At 42.6% G+C, this 24163-nt stretch overlaps 1 protein-coding gene across 3 annotated transcripts in view; it reads left to right on the plus strand.

Moving 5' to 3' along the window:
- Positions 1-24163, plus strand: part of KHDRBS3 (KH RNA binding domain containing, signal transduction associated 3) — a 122324-nt gene that overhangs the window by 89982 nt on the left and 8179 nt on the right. For 2 of the 3 annotated variants that reach the window (XR_015749057.1, XR_003371885.2), the window contains exons 7-10: positions 3032-3114; positions 19375-19433; positions 22025-22174; positions 23776-23828. Coding sequence is in view for 1 of the 3 variants with exons in the window: in XM_026678522.2 (XP_026534307.1) it covers positions 3032-3114; positions 19375-19433; positions 22025-22116 (234 nt within the window). In the remaining 2 variants the exon portion in view is untranslated. Of the gene's footprint in view, positions 1-3031; positions 3115-19374; positions 19434-22024; positions 22692-23775; positions 23829-24163 lie in introns of those variants that run through there. The other variant, XM_026678522.2, reaches the window with a different exon arrangement.

The following is a 24163-nucleotide window of genomic DNA, read 5'->3' on the forward strand; positions in this document are numbered from 1 at the left end:
ACTGATTAATTGTTCTAACTGTCAGGAAATTTCTCCTTAGTTCTAGGTTGCTTCTCTCCTTGATCAGTTTCCACCCCTTGCTTCTTGTCCTGCCTTCAGGTGCTTTGGAGAATAGCTTGATTCCCTCTTCTTTGGGGCAGCCCCTGAGATTTTGAAAGACTGCTATCATGTCTCCCCTAGTCTTTCTTTTTATCAGACTAGACATACCCAGTTCTAGCAACCATTCTTTATATGTTTTAGCCTCTAGACCCCTAAACATCTTTGTTGCTCTTCTCTGCACTCTTTCTAGAGTCTCAACATATTTTTTACACCAAAACTGGATGCAATATTCCAAGTGTGGCCTTTTCCAAGACATTATAAAGTGGTATTAACACAAGATCACTCATGTGATCTTAATACTGTCCCTCTGTTTTGTTAAAAGAAGATCTCTTTTGACAATTACTTTAAATCTGTAGCCTTTCAAAATGAGGATTTATTGGCTGGTAAGAGAAGAAGTAAATATATCAAACTTAGGTCAAGAAAGTACTGTGGATATGATTGCCACCCTCTTTCCTTGTCTATCTAAGCACACAGCAGTAGGCATCTTCTCATTTATATAATAGATATTCAACACATTATAGGATATGGTTACTCACTACCGATGGTAAATAAAGTTTTAGATCACTGTCAGTTTCATCCACCATTCAGATTTGTCTTCTATTCTTGAACCAGGATCCAGAAAGTTACTTGTTTGCAATATCCAGAGTTGGTGAGATTTTTTTTCTCTTCCCCTTTCTTTAAGTGGCTTTGTCTCCCTTTATGACCTTGCGACTCATTTTACAACTGAAGAAGTACAACTTCTCTTTAGGGAGTGTTGATCCCTGGCCAACTGTAGCCAAGGCTAATACAGATGACTGGGCCTAAGGAGTTTGGTTTACACTGGTAATTCCAGATTGATTTCTAAGCATTGTATCTGATCAATTTCAATGCCAATTTATTAGAAAGAGAAAAGGAGAAATCCAGCAACCCTCTTCCCACTTATCCTTTGAAATCCCATCAGCGAAAGGGAAACCAGTCATCTGTTTGGGAGATGAGTCAACTGGTTGTCTCAGGAGGCCATTTGGCAGAGCCGCAACGCTGGATTCAGGAGGTATCAGCCAAGACTTGAACAGCACTTGCAACACCTGGTAGAAAAGTATTCCAACTACCTGTAAAGAATGCTGTCTCTTAGCACTTGCCATAGATTTAAGGGCAACGCTCAACCTTCGCCACCTTCTCCTTTGCTGTGGGGTCTGGTAGAAGATGTGCACCTCATTTAGGACACAGGGGAATTTACTGAAAGGTAAAATGGCAGAAACATTTTCTACAAACTTAGAAAAATAATATAATTCTAAAGCACCTAAAGGCAGGACAAGAAGCAATGGATGGAAACTAATACAGAAGAGAAGCAACTTAGAACCAAGGAGAAATTTATTGACAATTAAAATAATTAATCAGTGGAATGATTTGCCTCCAGAAGCTGTGGGTGCTCCAATACTGAGGGTTTTCGAGAAGAGTCAGTTGTCTGAAATGGTACAGGATCTCCTGCAAGTGTAGCAGATTGGACTAGAAGACCTCAAAGGTCCCTTCCAACTCTTATTGTTCTGTTAATTCTGTTACAACAAAATACTCAAGGCAGATTCAATGCAACCATTGATGTGACCTTTCCCATTCTTCTCCCATGCAAAGATGCATCCCCTTCTTTTCATTTTCGTATTCCTTCCATCATTTCAGCAAAACCTGAATTTTCCAGAGTCAGCCAACAGCCGTGTCTCAATCTTCTTCATGCAGTCCTTTTGAGCACACAAATGGGTTTAAGGCAAAGGCTCCAAGGCCTTTGCAGAGAAGGAAGGCTGGCCATCAACTGTGATAAAACAAAAATAATCCTGGTTACCAAGAGACTGGCCAGCTGCAGGCATTGCTGAAACTTTAATGGTTTCTGTAGAGTACAAACTGAATGTCCAGGATTTTCATTCTTACCTGTGTGGAGAAGGGGTCTCTGTGTAGGACAGTAGAGTTGCTAACACTTGTAGTTGGGCTTGTGATTACATTTCCACTGCTGTGAGTCAGAACAAAAGCTATTTGTCCCTTGCACAAGTCACAGATTTGTCCTTCTAGATCAAGATCTTCAAACTTGGCAAGTTTAAGACTTGTGGACTTCAACTCCCAGAATTCCTGAGCTAGCATGACTGGAGAAGGAATTCTGGGAGTTGAAGTCCACAAGTTTTAAAACTGTCAAGTTTGAAAGCCCCTGATCTAGAAGAAGTCCAGTCCATTTTTTTAGGACACGTTTAGAGTGTCTTGGTGAATCTCCAAGCCTTAACTTGGTATCTGGACTAATTTATTTAGTGGCTCAGATGCTATTTTGCCCTTCAAAATGCTGGCTAAAATTGATCTTGATTTGTAACCTTTGCTCATTCAGGATAATTTTCTGTCATCCTGAAGAAAAGGAATTGATTTGGATTTAAAATCCTTTAGTGTTGCAACTGGACTTTGTGGCTTTTCCTTGGAGACGTTTCCCTCCTCATCAAAGAAGCTTCTTCAGTTCAGAAGCTAATTGGATGAGAAGTGAAACATGCTCAAGGAAAAATCAGAAAGTCCAGTTGCCTCTTGAAAAAAGCATCTTTGGGGCATCCATGACCTGAATGACTGAGAATCTCCACAGACATCTGTTTAGCTTAATTCCCCATCCCCTTCTTGTTTATTTTCCCTTGTCCAGTGCAGTTAATTTGACCATAAGTCAAGATGAAGTAATTTATCTGATTAGTAGCTTCCCATGTCCTCCCATCAGATGTTCCTAAGATTTTGCTTGCCCTGGGACCAGCTGTTCCATTTTCCTTCTGAATTAGACCCGAGCTAACTTTTACCAAATACTTAGTCTTGCTAGCATCTCTCTGTGAATTTAGGTTTCTGGGGGGGGAGGGGAGTGGTGGTTTTTTTCAGACAGACAAAGTGATGTTCTGGTATAACTCTTGAATTGTAATGCTGCCTTTATGTGGGCGTTTCTATGCAGGAATACGATGATGGATACGGCACTTCGTATGATGAACAGAGCTACGATTCCTATGATAACAGCTATAGCACTTCGGCACAAAGGTAAGGAAAATAATGCATCTCACGCCCTTAGCTGGAATCACCTTCTTTTAACAGAGTTAGAAGTTTCAGCTGTAGGTGGCTTGGGTTGAAGGATCATTTCTTCCGTTGAAGATGTCAGAGAGCTAATGGAGTGGCTGAGTAGGGAAAAACGGTGATCCTTCCAAAGCATTTGGGGGAGAGTTCAGGACACGCTGCCTATCCAGAGGGCATCCTTTCCCTTTTCATCATGTCAACTCTTAAATTGTTCTTAAATGTTCATGTTGGAGTAAAATAGTGTGTCGGTGTCTGGGCATGATGACTTTGTGCCCTCAGAAAGTCCAATTATGTTGGCCTACAATGCCTGTGGTTTTAGGAAAGCTTCTGTTGTCTTCCTGTAGCGTGCTAATTTGAGCTTTTTTGCAATAATGTCAATATTCACGGTTGACCTCACCTCTGTGTGGTGCTAACTCACACCATGGATGTCTTAATTATAAGCCTGCCTATCTTTTTTCCTCTAATGATTAATTATTATATTTCTCATTTTGTCCTTGCCTTGTTTTTATTTAATGTTTACTTTATTTTCCTTCTACTTCCCTTGGTTTTATTTTGGGATATTTTTATGGCTGTTAGAAACGACTTCAGGGTTTTTCTCTATAATGAGAAATGGCATAGAAGTACTTTTACCAAAAAGAAAATAGTGTTACACTCTTTCAAAATGCCCTCGATGATTAAATATTTTTATTTATTGATATCTTTGCATACGTTTTGTGCCAGGGAGTAAGTAGGTCTATATGCATGTGCACTGAAGCAGTAGAACAGTATTTCAGGTGTGGTAAGCTTTTAAATGCCATTGAAGGAATTTCTTTAAAATGCTGAGCTAAAATGTAATTGGGAGGACTTAAAATGATTTAAGGGATTATCTTACAAACTGGAAGCAAATTTCAGCAGCCACTGCCTAACCATTCGTCTTGTTCTTCTGAAGTGAATTCAATGCATTGTAATTCACAGATATGGTAGCAGGATAGAGAGATGGCTGGATAAATGGATTTATTTATTTATAGGAATTACTTTTGACAACTGACTGCAGGGATATAAGATCTGCTGCGGTTTGTGCTGGCGAAATTCACTCAATTCCATTGACTATAGAGAAATATGAACGTGGGCAATAGTGTTCAGAGGAAACTACCATCAGTTTGCATAACTTTAATTGAGACAAGCCAATTACAGAGTGTTTCTAGAAAGCCACAATATCTAGGTTCCAAAAAAATAGTGGTGTAGATGTTGAAGGCTACACAACTCTGAACTTTGTTGTTTCGGGAGAACCTGTTCAATGCTCAGACTATATCCCTGTATTTTGATTCCCCAAATTAAAGACATAAAACGCCTGGATATTTGTAAGTGAGGGTAAGTAACTAGGATGCTTTAAGCCAGCGGTGTCATATTCAATTTCATTGAGGGCCGTATCAAGGTTGTGTTTGTCCTCAGGGGTGGGGTGGGGGTGGACAGGATGGGCGTGGCCAGCATGATATCACTCGTATCAAGGGGGGGCGCCTATAGTGGCCCGGGTGCTCTACCAGTGAAAATGGGCTCCCGAGCTCTGTTTTCAGCTGAGACAGCCTCCTGTAACCCTCTGCAAGCGAAAATGATCTCGGGGGGAGTGGGACATGTGGCCCTTGCGAGCTCCATTTTTGGCCGCGACCACCTCCTGCAACCCCCTGCCAGCGAAAACTCAGGGGGGACGTGTGGCCCTTGCGAGCTCCATTTTTGGCGCGACCACCTCCTGCAACCCTCTGCCAGCGAAAACTCAGGGGGACGTGTGGCCCTTGCGTGCTCCATTTTTGCTGTGACCGCCTCCTACAACCCTCTGCCAGCGAAAACTCACGGGGGACGTGTGGTCCTTGCGAGCTCCATTTTTGCTGTGACCGCCTCCTACAACCCTCTGCCAGCAAAAACTCAGGGGACGTGTGGTCCTGCGAGCTCCATTTTTGCTGTGACCGCCTCCTACAACCCTCTGCCAGCGAAAACTCAGGGGGACGTGTGGCCCTTGCGAGCTCCATTTTTGCAGTGATCGCCTCCTGCAACCCTCTGCCAGCGAAAACTCAGGGGGACGTGTGGCCCTTGCGAGCTCCATTTTTGGCAGTGACCGCCTCCTGCAACCCGCTGCCAGCGAAAACTCAGGGGGACGTGTGGCCCTTGCGAGCTCCATTTTTGGCCGCGACCACCTCCTGCAACCCTCTGCCAGCGAAAACTCAGGGGGACGTGTGGCCCTTGCGAGCTCCATTTTTGGCTGTGACCGCCTCCTACAACCCTCTGCCAGCGAAAACTCACAGGGGACGTGTGGTCCTTGCGAGCTCCATTTTTGCTGTGACCGCCTCCTACAACCCTCTGCCAGCGAAAACTCAGGGGGACGTGTGGCCCTTGCGAGCTCCATTTTTGCCGTGACCGCCTCCTGCAACCCTCTGCCAGCGAAAACTCAGGGGGACGTGTGGCCCTTGCGAGCTCCATTTTTGGCCGTGACCGCCTCCTGCAACCCTCTGCCAGCGAAACTCAGGGGGGACGTGTGGCCCTTGCGAGCTCCATTTTTGGCGCGACCACCTCCTGCAACCCTCTGCCAGCGAAAACTCAGGGGGGACGTGTGGTCCTTGCGTGCTCCATTTTTTTGCTGTGACCGCCTCCTACAACCCTCTGCCAGCGAAAACTCAGGGGGACGTGTGGTCCTTGCTTGCTCCATTTTTGGCCGTGACCGCCTCCTGCAACCCTCTGCCAGCGAAAACTCAGGGGGACGTGTGGTCCTTGCTTGCTCCATTTTTGGCCGTGACCGCCTCCTGCAACCCTCTGCCAGCGAAAACTCAGGGGGGACGTGTGGCCCTTGCGAGCTCCATTTTTGGCCGCGACCACCTCCTGCAACCCTCTGCCAGCGAAAACTCAGGGGGGATGTGTGGTCCTTGCTTGCTCCATTTTTGGCCGCGACCACCTCCTGCAACCCTCTGCCAGTGAAAACTCAGGGGGGACGTGTGGTCCTTGCTCCATTTTTTGCTGTGACCGCCTCCTACAACCCTCTGCCAGCGAAAACTCAGGGGGAACGTGTGGCCCTTACAAGCTCCATTTTTTGCTGCGACCGCTTTCTGCAACCCTCTGCCAGCGAAAGCTACCTCCGGGGCCATGCTCTGCCCACGTGAACTCCGTTTTTGCTGGGAGAGGCACCCCAGGCTGGTCCTTCGCTTTATCCAGAGCAGCCCCGCAGGCCAGATCTAAGTACCCTGCAGGCCGGATGCAGGCCTTGAGTTTGACACCCCTGCTTTTAACCATTATTTCTTGAAAGCTGACCTTAACTTGCTACGTTTTTATTCTTTAATGCAGGGGTGTCCAACCTTGGCAACCTCAGCTTTGCTGGCTGAGGAATTCTGGGAGTTGAAGTCCACAAGTCTTAAAGTTGCCAAGGTTGGACACCCCTGCTTTAATGTAACTGACCAGTAGATCTTTGCACTGCTTCCGTGTAACTCCCTATGTTAATCTTTGGGCTACACATGATGTTAGATAGCATTATGGGAACTCCATTAGAAATCTTCTTGAACCTACATCCCACTAATTGTAGTGTCAAAGCCTTAAGAATTTATTAATTCGACGGGTCCAGAACAATTCCATTATAAAGTTCTCCTGAACAGGGAAACAAATGGAAAACCGGATTTGTAACAGGCGTCGTCCACAAATTGTGTTTGAAATGCATTTTGTAAACAATCCTACTATGTGTAGTCTGTTGTTTTTTTTCCTTTTAAAACACTTTCTATGCACAAAATTAGACCACTGGGCTGCAAGCCTTGCAGGATTTTGCCGTCTCCCACACTAGTCTTTGCAGAGGCAAGAATCGGGGCAAATGTAAACCATTGCTGATAATTCTATTGCTGATGTCAGCCCACTATTTAATGTTCTCCAGCATGCATAAGATTTATCACAGAGGAATTATGGAGTAATGGCAGAGTATAGAAACAGAGTCCACCAGGGAGATGTATTACATCATTTGGATTTAGCGCTACCATCTGCTTAATAGCGCTCAGATCACTACCAAGATACTTATGATCAGCCATTCATGGCAGTGACAGATGCTGCAGAGAGTTAACATGGCAGAGAATGAAGTTTGTTACTAAAACTCAGAAGATGTGACCGGCTTTCAGAAAGAGAAGGAATTTATTTCCCGGGAAATATCATTTTTATCCTGATTTCTTATCTGTCTCTTATAAGATATTAAGCAAACATGTTTTGGAATTATCAAGAGATATGCCATTTCGGCATGAGGTGGAGGAGAGGAAGAGCGGAGAGAAGGCTGGGAGGAAAAACTGAGAAAAATACAATGTGATCCTCAAGGGTTCTTGATGCTCTCTGAGCTTTGGAGATGTTTCATTAGCTTGGTTGTTTTCTTGGAGACATTTCATTACCCAATTAGGTAACATCATCAGTGTTGGAAGGGGTTGCCTTCTGTTTATATACAAGCAGCTTGCCCTGTCAGCTCTGGTGGGAGTGTTTGTGGCTCAACAACACTTGGCTGACCAACACGGTCAGGGCAAGACACTTGTTTATAAACAGAGAACAAACCTGACTCCCTTCTAGCAGTGATGATGGTAATTGGTTAGGTCAGAGGTCTCCAAACTTGGCAACTTATAAGACTTGTGAACTTCAACTCCCAGAATTTCTCAGTTGACTGGGAATTGAAGTCCACAAGTCTTAAAAGTTGCCAAGTTTGGGGACCCCCAGGTTAGGTAATGAAATGTCTGCAAGAAAACAAGATGAACGAGCACGAAGGACCCCACAATTCAACCCTGAGCTACAAATGTTCTTATCAATACCTCGAGGAATTTTTATGTTCCCATTATGTAGCGTACTTCCTAATTATGGATAGGTTTGCCACCACGTCTTTGAATGAGGCTGCCAGCTGATTCATGGAGTTTAGGGGTCAGTTAGATCCAAGGACAGTTGTGAATCAAAATTAAAAGAAAGGCACTTAAAATAAAGCTTTTGAACTTTACGTGCAAAGAATGCCCATTGCTTTTGGAATGCATGACCTCATTGTTCAAATCTCAAGGGTTTGTACACATTATTTTCATCATTTGTCCTTATTTTTCGGGGATTTCCCCCCCCCCCCCATTTCTTTTTACTGTTGTTACAGCCCAACTTCCCCTCCTCCTCCCAAAATCAAGTGGCTTGTTAGGACTTTGTGGCAGGAGTGCCTTGACTGAAATGCTTGAATTCTGATGATGTACTCAAGACACAGTGGAGGACTGAATGGAACTCCTGAGTCCAATAAGAAAGGAAACAGCAACAACTAAAAAGTGTATTGCCGAGAAACTCTTGTGTTTAGGGAAAGCGGTAGCGCCTCTTTCCAGAGGTTGAAACCACCCAAGCTGTACTTGCGATGCTCTGCAGTTATCAATCACAGGACAAATGATGCTGCATTGTTGCAAAGGCACGCAGCAACATTCCTCTTGGATCTTTTAGAGTGGATGTAATTGGATCATTCAAGTCTGAAGGCCTGCATTGATTGCATCTTGAAATGGTAGCATTGAGATTTCAAAAACTGTACTCAAAACAGACTTGCTAATGTCGGGCTTCCGTTTCTCTGAATTTTATGTGGATCAGCAGTACATTGCCAGTCGTACACAAATAAATATGTTTTAAACACTCCAGTGTATGCCGAGCTATTGTTGCTGGTAAAGGCAGCCATTTCCTTTCTATTGATGTATTGTAAATTTACAAGTTAGGAGTAAGTAGCCTTCCAACTCGGCAGCAAATGAAATAAAAATCTCACAACTGTATATATGTGTGTATGTATATAAAAACAAATTGTGTGTGTGTGTGTGTGTGTGTGTGTGTGTATCTGTGTGTGTATAAACACACACACACACACACAAAGATCTGGACTTAGATGTAGCACATTTGAGTTTAGGACTATCCCAACATGTCCTAATCCAACTTTTCTTTCTGTTGACCATCAGAAATACCCCTTTGACTCACAAATCTGAGAAAGAAGTTATTACTATATATGGTATTTATATATAAAGTTTATAAAGCCTTGGTAAGACCCCACCTAGAATACCGCATCCAGTTTTGGGCACCATATTATAAAAAGATGAGACTCCAGAAAGAGTACAGAGAAGAACAGCAAAGATAATTTGTAAGTGACTGGAGGATAAAATGTATGAAGAACAATTGCAGGAATTGGGTATGTCTACTCTAGTGAAAAGGACTAGGGGACTAGTTTTCCGATATTTAAGGAGCTCTTACAGAGATGAGGGGGTCAACCTATTTTCCAAAGTACCAAAAGGCAAGACAAGAAACAATGGATGGAAACTAATCAAGGAGAGAAGCAACCTAGAAGCAAGAAGAAATGTCTTGACAGTGAGAACAATTAACCAGTGGGCCAGGTTGCCTTTGGAAGTTGTGGATGCTGTTGGTTTTAAAGAGGAGATTGGACAGCCAGTTACCTGGAACGGTAGTTTATTTGGCCAAGTGTGATTAGACACACAAGGAACAGGATGAAAAGATAGTGTGTGTAGCAGAGTTTCTCAACCTTCACACCTTTAAGGTGGGTGGATCCTGGCTGGGAAATTCTGGGAGTTGATGTGAAACACTGGAATGGGGAATGAACCCCATTGAAGGACTGAAAACCAACTGCAGCTCTATACTCCTTATTCTTGAAAAGAGCCAAACAAAGAAGCCCTTTGAAACATTGCACTATGTAAGTGAAGCTGCTTTGAGCTGTAATATATCTGTCTCAACGATATCCATCACGTTGAGGTCATGAAAATGTATTTTCTGTCTGCCTGGGAACAGACGTGAAGACGTCTCTTAAAATCTGCTGCTGGGAAATACGGGATTGCTTGACTTTCACAAGGAAAAGTAACTATAATGGAGTTAAGAGTGAGTTTTAATGAGGCATCTGCTTTCTCTCCTTGGAAAGCAGGTCTGTTCCCAATAAAGCCGTGTTGTGCTAAAAGTGAGAGGCACGTTTCTTTAATTTTTTTTAACTTTTCCCAGCTCCACATGGCAGATAACGTCCTGTGAACAGAGTCAGATCCGGAAGGCTTGTTCAGCATCAGTTACAAATGTGTTTGAATTTTTAAGCAGGCAACTTTGTTTTCCTGATCACAGAAGGCTGGGGGGCGTTCAAGTTTTTGCATGCTCTAGTTGAGAAAGCAAGGGGCGGCTGGGGCGGGGAGAGAGAATAAAAGTGCCTGAGATCTAATCCCCTTCTGGCACTGCAAGGTTTCTCTGTGCAAAGCAGCCAAGCTTCCCCCCCCGGAAAATGGTTCAGTTCAGATGTGGAAATGGTTGTGTGCGCATGCTCCGTCAAAAGTTTTAATTAGCTCTGGCTTTTGTGTCTCTTCTGCGTTAAAACCTTTGCAGAGTGTGAACTGAGAAAGGAAACTTGCTGATCAAAAGATTCTAAGCAAGAAACATCTCGGATGCTGGTAGTGCTTGGAAGTTACAACCGCACCCAAAAAGTGACTTTTAAGTTTTTCACATGACTGCTGGCAGCATCCCCCATGCTCGCGTGATCAGAATTCGGACGCTTGGCATGTATTTATGAGGGTTGCAGTGTCCCGGGGTCATGTTGAACTCCTTTGGCAACCTCCTGACAAGCCAAAGTCCAGTGGGGGAAGTGTTGTGGTTCGCCAGCAGCCAGTGCAGACGGCAGCAGAATCGGACGATGGGGAAGAATGGGGACCAGTCAGGGAATCTGGGGAGGACTCGGATGATAGTCCTGCATCCGATGCAGAGATGGGGCCAGGACCATCTGTGAGTGGGGTGCTGCCTCCGGAGTCTGGCAGCAGCGAGGAGGACCCAGGGGAGCCTGTTCCCAGTGTACATGTGCGCAGAGCTGCTAGAATGCAAGAACAGCTGAAAGAAAAGGGGTGACTCAGGAGTAAGGCTTGGAAGTGATTGCCCCTCCCATAAAGGATAAAAGTCAGGCCAAGATGACGAAACCTTTGCAGGAAGCAAAGTAGTTCGATCAGTTCCAAGTCATCTTTGAAGTTCTCTGTTCTTTGGTTGGTTTTTCTTTTACTTCGGTTGGTTTCTTTTCTAGTTAATTTGATGCCTCTGTTTTGGCAGCGCTTCAAAGAACTGAAAGGTGTGTGCTTACTTTGGGGGACTGTTTGAGCTTAATTCCAGCTGGGAATGAAAACAATTCCCAGCGTTGCAATAAAATAGGTTTTGTTTTTAAAACAAGTTTGTGAATAATTACGGTTTACGAAGCCTGGGTCAGAACAGGAAGCCAGATTCACTTAACAACCGTATTCCTCACTTACCAACTGTGGTGGGTCACTTAAGAAGGCAAGGGGGAAGAAAGGTTGCAAAATGGGGTAAAAGTCACTTCACAGCTGTTTTAATTAGCCATAGAAATTTGGGGCTCAATTGCGATCATAAGTTGAGGGCGTTTCCTTTTTTAAAAGAATGGGGTGGAAAAAATCATCATTTTTCCAGCCTAGCTGAAGAGATAGAAGGCAGTGGCGCTAATAATTAGCTAATTTATTTTTGCCTTTTTAGGAATTTGTGGAGACAGCCTTGGTTAACTCTTGGTGTCCTCTTTGTACTTGCAGTATTTCAGAAGCAACATTGAGGATGATGTTGTAAAGTCTACATCACTCTGCTTTGTAAGGATTAACAGAGTAACAAAATAATAACCATGGAGGTCTTCTAGTCCAACCCCCTGCTCAGGCAGGAAGCCCCATACCATTTCAGACAAATGGTTGTCCAATCTCTTCTTAAAAACTTCCAGTGCTGGAGCATTCACAACTTCTGGAGGCAAGTTGTTCCTCTGATTAATTGTTCTCACTGTCAGGAAATTCCTCCTTAGTTCTAAGTTGCTTCTCTCCTTGATTAGTTTCCACCCATTGCTTCTTGTCCTGCCTTGCAGATCCTTTGGAGAAAAGGATGAGTCCCTCTCCTTTGTGGCGTCCCCTCAAATATTGGAACACCACTATCATGTCATCCCTAGTCCTTCTTTTCATTAAACTAGACATACCCAATTCCTGCAACCAATTTAGTTCTTCAGCAGAGGATGAAAATGTTCAGAAATGGCACTGCTAAAGAAGAGTGTGTAAAACAGAGTTTTCAAGCTGGACTTCAACTCCCAGAATTCCCCATCTAGCAAATCTGCAGCAAATTTTAGAAGGTAGAAACAGTTTAGGCCTGGAAGTGCCTGTAAATTAAAAACATGGATGTAGGGTACTGTATTTACTTGCTTCTAACCAAATCTGGTCACTCAGACAATGTATAATTGTTTGTTTGTTTTTTGTGGTATTTTAATTGCTGTGGTATTATTCTCCGATCAGTTGGATTGAGATGGGCGGCTAGAGAAATTGGATAAATAAATAAATTCAAGATGTGTAGAATTCTTCCAGCGTTCCAGCCAGCTCATTAACTCCACTCCCAACCTAGCCTTTTGTATAACACCCAGGGATTAAGATGATGAGTGGCCTAAAAAATAACCATCAGTCAATAAAAATAAATACATTTGGAGGCGCCCAGCTTGGGGTGAAAAAAGCCGAGGAAAAATTAGTACTTTAAAAGGGATCATCTGAAAGGCTTATTCTTTGCGAGCCCGAGAGTGTTTTGTACGGTGAGGGCCTGTGACATGCTATTCTCAGAGATAAAAGACATTTTAAGATTATGCTACAACTGGAGATTATCCTGCTTATATTTGTTTTAATTGCTTGGGAGACAACCAAGCAACCATTAGCTATAGGGGATGAAAGCTGGCTACAAGTGCCAGACTGGAAGAAAGGATGAAAATCAGGATTGATGTTCTTGCTGATGTTAAGCTATCTCACCACAGAAAATGCAAAAATGAGCAAAGCATAAAAGCCTTGGCCGGAGAAAAGGAGGGTTTTTTGCTGTTGATTAGATACTGTCGTGCTAATCTCAAACGACAGGGAAGAGGTGGAAAGATCTTTTTTATTAGAAAAACCCAAGCTGCCTCACCTGTCATCCTTGGAAATGGCCTCGAGATGGTAGAAAAATACAGGTGTTCTTAAACGTACGACCTCAGTTGAGCCCCAAATTTCTTTTGCTAAGTGAGATAGTTGTGAAGTGAGTTTTGCCCCCATTTTATGACACAGTTATTAAATGAATGACTGCAGTTGTTGAGTTAGTAACACCGTTGTTAAGTGAATCTGGCTTCCCCCACGGACTTGGCTTGTCAGAAGGTCTCAAAAGGTGATCGCATGACTTCAGGGACACTGTAACCGTCATAAATATGAGTCGTTTGCCAAGTGTCTGAATTTTGATCTAGGGGGATGTCTGTGGAGATTCTCAATCATCCAGGTCATGGTTGTCCCAAAGGGGCTTTTCCAAGAGGCAACTGGACTTTTTGGTTTTTCTTTGAAGACGTTTCACTTCTCATCCAGAAAGCTTCTTCAGCTCTGACTGGACTGTGGATTTATACTTCTTGCAGACAGCTGGTCATTTGCACTCTTGAAGAGAGTGGTTGAGGCCACCTGGAGGTTTATCTATATAGTCAGGGTCACCTAAGTGGCGCAAATGGGTATGGAGCTTTCTTGGAACTGTTGAAGAGGCCATTATGTCAAAATTGAACAGCCCTTTCTCAGCAGAGGGTGAGGAATATGACATCATCTAACTCCAAATCTACAACACAGTCCTTTCAGCAGTTCCAAGAAGGCTCCACACCCATTTTCACCACTCAGGTGACCCTGACGACACAGATAAACCTCCAGGCGGCCTCAACGACTCTAAAAGAATGCAAATGACCAGCTATCTGTAGGGAATATAAAACCCTTCCATTACCCCACCATCCAGTCAGAGCTGAAGAAGCTTCTTGAATGAGAAGTGAAACGTCTTCAAAGAAAAACCAGAAAATCCAGTTGCCTCTTGGGAAAAAAAAAAAAACCACCTTTGGAACGACCATGGCGATGCTGCAACTGTCATAAGCGTGAATAACGGTCACAAGTCACTTCTTTGTAACTCGGAACGGTCACCAAACGAAATGTTGTAAGTTGAGGGCAGTCTGCGCTTTTCTGAAAGCGTAAAGGTTGCACGAGGAAGATCTTCGCATCTTTACTAAAAACAGAAATAAAAGCAGGCAGCTTTCCTTAGCTAAGGAGCTGCTATATATTTGTAGCAGAAGACCAGGGGAAGGTAGGGTTTCATAATTCATAGCGTTATGCCAAGCAGCCAGACTTCTTGCCCAAGGTTTAACCTGATACGGATCTCCACGGCTGTTGATCTAACACGATTAGGCAGGTCTCCTTCCATCTGACTGGAGACTTTGAACCTGAAGTGCTACTCATGCAGAAGAGGGGAGGCTTCACCTTGGGCCTCCTAGTTATTCCATGTAAGTGAACCATGCAGGGAGCTCCGCGTTGAAGCCTGTGCAAAGGTCAAGCAAGTAGCAGACTTGTAGACGCTAAGAGATGGAGGAGCTGATCTGGGGAACTTTGGTCTCTCGGACGGTCTGTGGTGCTTTAGCGCATCCTCTCGTGTAGTGGTGCGTGCCGATTAATTTGATTTACGGTCCTCTGGTGTATTGGAAAGATAAGGAAACCTGAAGGTGGAAGCGAGCTGTTGCTTTTAGGTCACCTTTCTCAACTGTGACAGCTTGAGGTTGTGGGGAGCTCAACTCCCATAATTCCCACGCAGAGAAGGAGAGGGGAGACAGGGGTCAAGGGTGCCCCCGTTCCATTGAGAGCCCCCTGATTTGTCTCCCTTGAAATCTGGAAAGAACAAGGTGTGCTGGGTTTCAGATCAACTTTATTAGGAATCTATTTGGAGAAATCTATCCAACCGTTTGAGCCACACTGTCGTATTTTCCATTTTTTGTGCAGGTCAAAACGTGGGTTTTTGTTTTGTCTCCTGGCTTGTTTTAGGACAATTAAATGAATTCATCATTTGCCGGTCAGTTTCTGCCTGTGATATTTCTGGCACTTAGCAGTTATTTCGATTTAGTGGTTCTGTTTTGAGCCAAGTTGGAATTCATTCATTCGATCATACATAAAGAACAGAGTTAAAATTTATTTCTTTTTTTCTTTATCACATTTAGAAGCTCCTCTGGCTTTGCGACTAGGCCTGGGCATGAATGACAGTTTAAAAGGGCCTCCTGTTTAGGAATAGGCACAACTGCTGCCCAAGATAAAATTATAAACACCTTATAGATTTTTGATACCTTTGATACCTATATTTTTAATAAGCCAGGTCTTTTTCAGGATTATCCAAGCAGGATGCAGTTCCCTTCCAGGCCGAGATGCAGCCTCAGCGATCGCTTTGAGTTACTGCTTCTCCTTTCTTTTTTCTTTTTTGATACGATTATCGTGGGTGAAGGGTCTGTCAGTTAATAACATTGGTGGGCTTTTTTCATACACCTTGAATGTAAATAAGTGATTTCTCCGCCTTTCCAAGGAATTATTGGTTTTGCTGTTTACATGCCCACGAGAGGCAAATCCTGTTTGCTTTAACAGGCGTCTGGGTTTGTGCAATGAAGCCCTGCTAAAGTAATTCTGACAGGATGGAAGTGAGTGGAAGAGAGGGGGCTCAGCTGCTTGAAGCGCCCAGCCTTGATGGCTCCTACAATAAGCAATCAAGATACTGTAGGGAAGGAATAGCAACTGTCACTTCAAAGGTCTCCGTCAAGATATGAGTATCTTGCTGTGATTGGTGTGTGTGTTGGGGGGGGGTAGGTAAAGTTTTGTGAATCAAAAACAGTGCTGCGTTTTCTTCTCCTGCAAAGCTGTTCAGACTGTGTTCCATAATTCTGGCTGGAGGTTCTTTATGGAGTAACTTAACAGCGGTGTCTTTTGCCCCCACTCCCACCCCCTTGTAGTACTGATAGTTATCTAATGTGCTTTCCGTAAGGCGACTGCCATGCAGAGTGAGAATGATTGCATTCAATGCGATAATGAAGCGTCCAATTCATGGCCCTCAGGGCCATAAATGTTGCTTCTTTGCTCAAAAAAAAATCACAACACCTGCAGCAGGTAGAAAATGGTAGAGTTTGCTGATTACAAATTCCAAATTCCAAATATGCGACACTGATTCATCTGGAAGGAACTTGCTGGAGAATATCTGGAACATTCCTTAAGAGCAAACTGACATTTGGGAATCCTACCTTTGTTGGAGCTTATGAGCCAAGGCAGGATTTAGCCACCTGCAGTCTACCCTTCCTTCCCTTCCCTTCCCTTCCCTTCCCTTCCTTCCTTCCTTCTCTCTCCCTTTCTCCCTTCCTTCCTTCCTAGGCAGAGGTGAAGGCAGAAGTTAAGGCAGAGGTAACCAATTCTCTCTCTCTCTCTCTCTCTCTCTCTCTCTCTCTCTCTCTCACACACACACACACACACACACACACACACACACACACTTTCTCACTCTTTCTTACTTTTTCTCTCCTTTCTTCCTCTCTCCCTTCCTCCCTTCCTTTTATAAATAATGCAAACACACAAAATATTCCTTCCTTTTCCTATTTTCCCCACAGCAACAATCCTGTGAGGTGAGTTAGGTTAGGAGTGAGTGACTGGCCCAGCTAGCATTCAGGCCTAAAGTGGGACTAGAACTCACCGTCTCCTGGTGATTGTCTCAAAGTGACCCAGCTGGTTTTCGTGCCTAAGGCAGGTCTAGAACTCACTGTCTCCTAGCAAGTCACCCATCCTGGCTTTCAAGCCTAAGACAGGACTACAACTCATCACCTCCTGCTTTCTAAGCCAGCACCTTCACTATTACCCAAACTAATTGCTGAATATACGGTAGTAGCTTGGTTTCCTCCCATTTTCTGATGGGGAACCACGTGAAAGCTATATCATAAAACTCTTAAAATTAGCTTAATATAGTAAAAGGAAAAAAAAAACCTTATTCAGATCCTTCCCCTCTCTGAAAAGCCCCGATCCTTTTGCATGTGTGATATGGGCCTCACTCTTCTTGGGGTCCAAGACCTTTTCAACCCAGGAGCTTATATCAAAGTCACACCTTAGTTTCAAAACTTTCCATCTGCAAGACTTAGCATCTGCCTCGCTTAACAAGGCAGAAGTGTAGAGCAGGGAGGGCCCAGCCTGTTTAAGTCAGAGGACATGTTTGACCTGACAGCATATGTTGGGGGCTCTAGCAAAGCAGTTACTTTGATGGATGGGACCAGTCACAGCAGATTAGTCTTGACAGCTTTCCTATTCATTTTTCTGTTGCTGAAAAGAATCTAAAGATTCAGTAGAGCAAGGCGTTAGCTTACATCAAGGACCAAGTTGGCCTAAAGTGGACCTGCTATCAGTTGAGGAGCCATTAGTGCCACCTCTGAGATGATAACCAGCAACCTGACACATCTCTTTGTGAGCCACTAACCCCATAACATTAACCACTAGCACCACCAGGAGAAAACTCGTCATTCTTTTTATATCTATCTATCTATCTATCTATCTATCTATCTATCTATCTATCTATCTATCTATCTATCTATCTATCTATCTATCTATCTATGGTTATTCGGGTTTTCTCCCGCATAAGATTGGAAGTATCTAGGCAACGTTTCGATGAAGTCTCATTAATCATCTTCAGGCTTGTGTCTTCGGCTCTGTAATAATCCAAAAATTATTCTGGTCAGAGGGAAAAATAATCCAATAATCACCAAATGATCCAAATAATCCAAAGCTGTTTCTTTCTTCTTTCTTCCCTCAGTTAAAATGTATCTTTTAGGAATCTTGTTAAGACTTCACTGTAAATTCCTTTTAATTCCAGGCAGTCTCCTCCATTTTTCCAGATCCTGCCCTTTTATTCTTTTTCTCTCCTTTCCTGTTTTTAAAAGCTTTTAAGTATCCAGAAATCTTTATTATCCCTTTAACATTTTATTTTCAGCTTAAATGCCTATTAATGTCAAAGTGGATTTTTTTTTTCCAATTTCTTGCTTAAGTCTCTTAGCTGTCAGTATAAGAAAGGGAAGAAAAAAAAACCAAATCCTTTCCCTTCTGTCTCTCCTTCGCTGCTTGAAATACTTATTTGGGAACGATGTTATTTTTTATAGTTTAAAATCCAGGATACCTTACATTGTTGCTTTTTCAGTTTAACCCGGTCAACCAAAACTTTCTCTTCTTATCTTCCTCCTGCACATTCTTTTCTGGTCGAGTTCTTCTTTGAGGTGGCCGTTTCTGACCACCGCTGCAACTGCCTTCAGGAAAGGAAGTAATGGCCAGCTGGAGAGGAGAGATGCAACTCTTCTCGACCCTGCTGGCAGTCTCCCCCCTCTTCACCACCTCTACGGGATGGCTTAGCCCTGAAACCAGCCGGCTCAGGGTGTTCCGGTGGCGAGCATGGATCAAAACCGCGCACGATCGCGGATTTCGGTCCGTCGCCAAAGGAACTCAAACCGGAAGTCCATCATTCTTCTTCTCTACTTGGAGGGGAAGCAGGCAACAAATAGCAATAGCACTTACTTACATACTGCTTCACAGTGCTCTACATCCCTCTCTAAGCAGTTTACAGAGTCAGCCTATTGTCTCCCAACAATCTGGGTCCTCATTTTAACCATTTCTGAAGGTTGGAAGGCTGAGTCAACCTTGAACCTGGTGAGATTCAAACTGCCAAATTGCAGGCAGTCAGCAGACGTGGCCTGCAGTACTGCATTTTAACCACTGAGCTACCATGACTCATTGTTCTGTTGCTCATTCACTTTGGCATTCTACTTTCCACTAAGGAATCTTTCTGTGGACTAGAGTTGTCTTTATTTTTATTTATTTATTTTTTAAAAAAAGAAAGACAACTCCATCTTTATTTGAGCACCGTGGCCATTTTAAAGCATTACCAAGTCATCACAGTTTTTATGTTTTGTTGCTGTTTTGTTGTTATTATTACCTGACTTCTTTTCTGGTGTTGTGCTTCTCCTTGGAATCAGAACTAAAGAACTGTTGTACGTATTTAAAATGAATACATTTAGCCATTTAAATTTGGAGCTCTTTAATACTACCTTGGTAAACCTCTAAGTTTTCCTCCCCTTTGGCCTGTCTGATGAAGCTTGGAACTGTGAAGAAGTCTGCCTATATACATCATGGTCTATCTTCAAAGGGTGTGTGTGTGTGTGTGTGTGTGTATGGTCACCAGAGACAGGGATGCTCTGAGTTCAGTGTGTCAATTTGCAATGCTTACTAATGTCTTCTTGCTGTTTTTGAAAGATGGTCAAAAACGCAGCTGTTAACATATGAATAAAATAAAAAATAATAATTTAAAAAAGTGTAGCTGCTAAGTACGGTCAGCTTCATTCTGTCTTGTAACCAGATGAACATATTTTCTTTTTCTTTCAAACAGTGGTGGCGATTACTATGACTATGCCCATGGCTTGAACGACGAGACGTACGATTCTTACAGTGAGTACCTTGAAATGCTCTGGAGTACACTTTGATGCAGAAAAAGGGGTGATGGCTATCGTATGTTTCCCAGAGTAATAATTGCCCATGTTGTCATTATTATTGAAAATGGGAATTAATTATGCATGGAGATGACATTATTCAAGGCATGTTCTCCTCTCTCTCTCTCTCTCTCTCTCATTCTCTCTTTCTCTCTCTCTCTCTCTCTCTCTCTCTCTCTCTCCCCCCCCCCCCCCCACACACACACATAGGAGGAGAGTTTGAAATTACAGGAAGGCAGATTCTCAGTTAAAGTTAGTTATATGAGTTTCTGACACGGATATGGGAGTGAGTGGGATTTATTTTTACCTTATATGGTTATTGTAAAGGTTAGATTGTCCCAATTCAGGGTTGCTGGATTTAAATTCCTGCATTGAGCTGTGGTTGGACTAGCCTATATGATTCTTTGTGATTCTTTCAATTTGCCATTTTATACAGCAGGGGACTGTGGTTTCAGTCCCAAAGCAGAGTGATTAGGTAGTGAAATTTACCATTTCACCAGCCAAACTGGAGATTGGTGGGTAGGTACCAAAATGGCTGGCCGTATAAGGAAATTTGGCCAAGGTATTTGTCCATTCCACTAGATTGGATGGCGTGGGCACTACAGAATATGGAACAACTCCTCTTCTTCTCTAGCAATGTTTCTCAGCCTCCACCATTTTAAGCTGTGTGGCCTTCAGGTCCCAGAATTCCCCAGCCAGCCATGAAATGGAATGCGGAAAAGGGAATGGGGTCCAATAAAATAAAAGCAAAGGTTTGGAGCACAAAGCTGAATTTTTAAAGATTGTAATAAGACTAGAGGTATCGGATAAAGGATGTTCCAAGATGTTATGGGGAAAGGGGTGGCTAGATACCGGGAGTGGGGGGAAACCCCTCGAAATTTCAACCAGGGCTTCACGCCCATGAAGACAATCATAATCACACCCCACCACATTTTTCTTGTTGTCAGAGGGAGTGACAGCAGATTTCTCTGCTAATTGCTAGACGTTGGGAGAAACAAGGTTGAATTCCTGTTTCTCTGGGGCTCTTTGTAGGTGGGAGGGGATTAAAACATTGTTTCTCAACTGAAGCACCCATCCTCTTTAACTTGGGAATTTGTCATGATACAATAAATTATTCTACCCTGCAAGCTGCCTCCATGTCACAGGTTTAAGTAGACTCTTAAGTCACCTGGAGAGGAAACAGCTGATTACATGATTCTCTGAAAAGTCACCGAAGCTTTCTCTTTTTTTCCCCCTTGCAACATGATAAATTGGTCTCCATGGACTTCAGAGCTTTAATTGTTCCATGCTCCGACATCAGTATGAGTTGTCCCCTGTGTGCCTTCTTGCAGGATAACATTTTAGCCCTGAGCTCACTGTGTGCTTGGTGCAAACAGGGAATGAGTCATTGCTGTCTTCCCATACCTCTGCTGACACCATCTCAAGTCTCAGTCCTCCTATTCTTCTCCCATCTGATGCTCAGGGACTGAGTGGGGGGGATAACAAAGAATCATGTAAAGAAAAGAGTTACAGGAAGAATCATTTTGAGGCTGGGATACCCCAGTCAGAAATGATTTCTCCGGGGAGGGGTACGCTTACACTCATCTTTGCTTGCCCGTAAACGAGGAGCAAAAGTGGGCCATCTCACTGAATTTTTCCAAGGATTTTATTGTTGATGTCTTACATTTTTTTTAAAGTGGTTTAGATGAGTGGAATGGTACCATTTTGAGTTTTTTTTTCTTTTGAGGGAGGGAGGGAGGAATCTGATAGGGGATAGAGGAAGGAAGGAGAGAGGGACAGGAAGGAAGATGGTAGGAGAAGAGGAAAGGAAGGAGAGAGAAGGGAAGGAAGGAAGATGAGATGAAAGGGAAGAAAGGAAGCTGAGGACAGGAAGGAAGATGGGAAGGGAAAGGGAGAGGAAGGAAGATGAGATGAAAGGGAAGAAAGGAAGCTGAGGACAGGAAGGAAGATGGGAGGGGAAGGGGGAAGGAAGGAGAGAGAGAAAGGGGAAGGAAAGAAGGAAGATGAGAGGGTAGAGACAGGAAGGAAGATGGGAGGGGAAGGGGGGAAGGAAGGAGAGAGAGAAAGGGGAAGGAAGGAAGATGAGAGGAAGGGGAAGAAAGGAAAGTGAGAGGGGACAGGAAGGAAGACAGAAGGGGAAGGAAAGAAAAAGACTCTCAGGCATGCTGTTCCCATGCGATTAAACAGATGTAACTCGCAATCCTGTACCAGGAAAAAGGGCAGCTTTTAACTTTGCTAAGGAGCGGAAAGGAGTAGCAGTATAATTCTCTGCCCTAGAGCTTAGCTGCCACTGAAGAAAATTATGCTTGGGCCTAGCTTTTGCCGATGAGCCAGGTTTTTGTTCAGAAATTCCATGCAGTTCGTGTTTTCGGGGCTGCTGAGGTCCTCGAGGAAAAGGTATTGTGGAAGAGTGAAAATATTTCCTTTTGGGTGTTTCCCCCCCCCCACACACACACACACATTCCTCCTCCATCTTGAAAAAATAAAATGGATGTACACCTTGAAGTTTGGTACAAAACGCCTTACACCTTTTCCAAACTGTGATTTCAGGACAGGAAGACTGGACCAACTCAAGACACAAGGTTCCTTCAGCAAGATCATCAAAAGGAAGCTACAGAGAGCAGCCATATGCAAGATACTGATTATTCTGTCCGATGTTGTGAATTGCCCAAACTCCACCAGTCCTGTAAACTGTTCAAAGTAATTTTTTTCTATGAACAATCCCTTTTTATTAAAATCAAAGTGCTTAATCTGAATGGACGGACTGAGCTTAATCTATTTTTTGCTGACTGAAAAACCTGTACAGGAAGGAAGACACGTGAAATGAGCTTTCTTATTTCTGGATTGTATTTGGGAGAGGGGGAGGGGGGAAGGAAGGGGGGGGGAAAGGAAAATAGGTGATCAAAAAAAAAATACAAAAAGGAAAAAAAAAAACCTTTAACTAGTGTTAAAAACAGCTAGGTTTACTAAACATGTTAATCTATTATTTTAACCTAAGCGTAACCTTTTATTTTAAAGGTTTTCAACAATTAAGTTCTTCTCTAATTTTACCTTTCAACTATTTTGCTAGTTTTTTCTCTTGCAAACATGCGTAAAAAAGGGAAAGAGATCACAAATGCAAATAATGTGGTATTTTGTAATTTGAGTCTTGAAATGTTCTGTAGTGTTAAGCAAAGTTTATTCTTGCTTGATACTAAATAAACTTTTGAAAGAAAAATCAGTGTGTGTGAGAGTATGCATTATTTATTTAAAAACCTTAATAAATAGTTGTAAACAGGGAAGGAGTTATTTTTTTTTAACCACGATCAGCATAAAATGGTTCCTCTTAAAATATCTGTACAACTATTTTTGTTTTATTTTTTAAAAAATGGTAAAAACCTAAAGGTGCATTACATTTACTATAGCTATCTCTCTTTTGTTTTCCATTTATGCACACAATATAGATTTTAAAGAGTTGTTAAAGGAAGTATCCAAACGGTATTGAGCGGCTGGATTCCAACTTTTTTTAAAAAAAATATATTCTTGTTTTAAAATAGCTAATGCATTTTCTGAATCAGATAAATTAAAAAAAAACGCAGAGAATCAAAAAAAAAATAACCTGTGACTTAGTTTTTCATCTTGTTGAGCAATTTCTTCATTAGTGAAACTTTGGAATATTTTTTGTTGTTGTTGTTGTTTTCTGAGAGTTTTGATACCTTAATGACAACCTCACACTCCGTGCCGGAAGCAATAAATTCAAAGCTTTTAAAGACTTTCTGACTTGACTAATTGCGGTCGCTTTTCGTCAGAGGCAGAGGATGTAACCCTTAAAACGGTCTTCATTTGCAAAAGGTAAATAAATCAAATAAGATTTTAATCTCACTTAATTTATCTTAATATAACCCATAAAAGCAGGGAAGCATACCAATTAGCCAGTTTTATTTTAGATTACAGAGAGAGGTTTTTAAGATCACCACCTAAAATTTCATCTTAAAAAGTTTAATTTGTGCCAGTACCTAAAAAAAAAAGAAAAAAGCCTTAGCTCAGTCAGTTTAATTGAAGCCAAGTCTTCATGATTAAACCAATGTAAAACATCATAACTAGTGTAACTTGTAATCCTAGAATTTATGGACAAAATAATGTAACTAAGAACTCAAAACATTAGAGATGTTTTGCCCCCTAAACCTTATTCCTCTTTGTTGGCTTGATGTCTTTTAATTGTGGTGTTAATGGTTTATGATTTGCTCTGTTGATTTTAGATTTTAGAAAAGCGGAATTCTTGAATTAGTAAAAAAAAAAAGCCATTTTCTTCTTTTTATTAGGAGTCAAATGGAACGTATGGAGACCAAAGAGACCTGTTTCTCTTGATACTTTGGTAGGTATCTATTTTTTTTTCTTTTAATTTTAAGCTTTAGTTAATAATGTACCTGAAAATTGCTCTCAAATAACTAACCCATGTTTCAGACTGTTTGACGCTTTTCTACCGATCAGGGGGAAAAAAATGGGAGATTTCTAGCCAAAATTTTTCTCCACTTCCAGAGTGTCCAATTGCACCTTCAATGGTGAGTTGGAAGCTATGGTTGATGCATTGGAATTCAGAAACGGTTGACGTTGATGCCATTGGTCGACCTCAAGGTGTGGTTCCATTTTTGTGGTGGAAGGCATTTTTATAGGGTAGATGGGGGGGAATCAAGAACTTGAGGTCCGAGT

This window comes from Notechis scutatus, chromosome 3 (genome assembly GCF_049901735.1).
Source record: "Notechis scutatus isolate UNSWTSFEM ecotype Mainland chromosome 3, rNotScu1.2, whole genome shotgun sequence".
Taxonomy (NCBI): Eukaryota; Metazoa; Chordata; class Lepidosauria; order Squamata; family Elapidae; genus Notechis; species Notechis scutatus.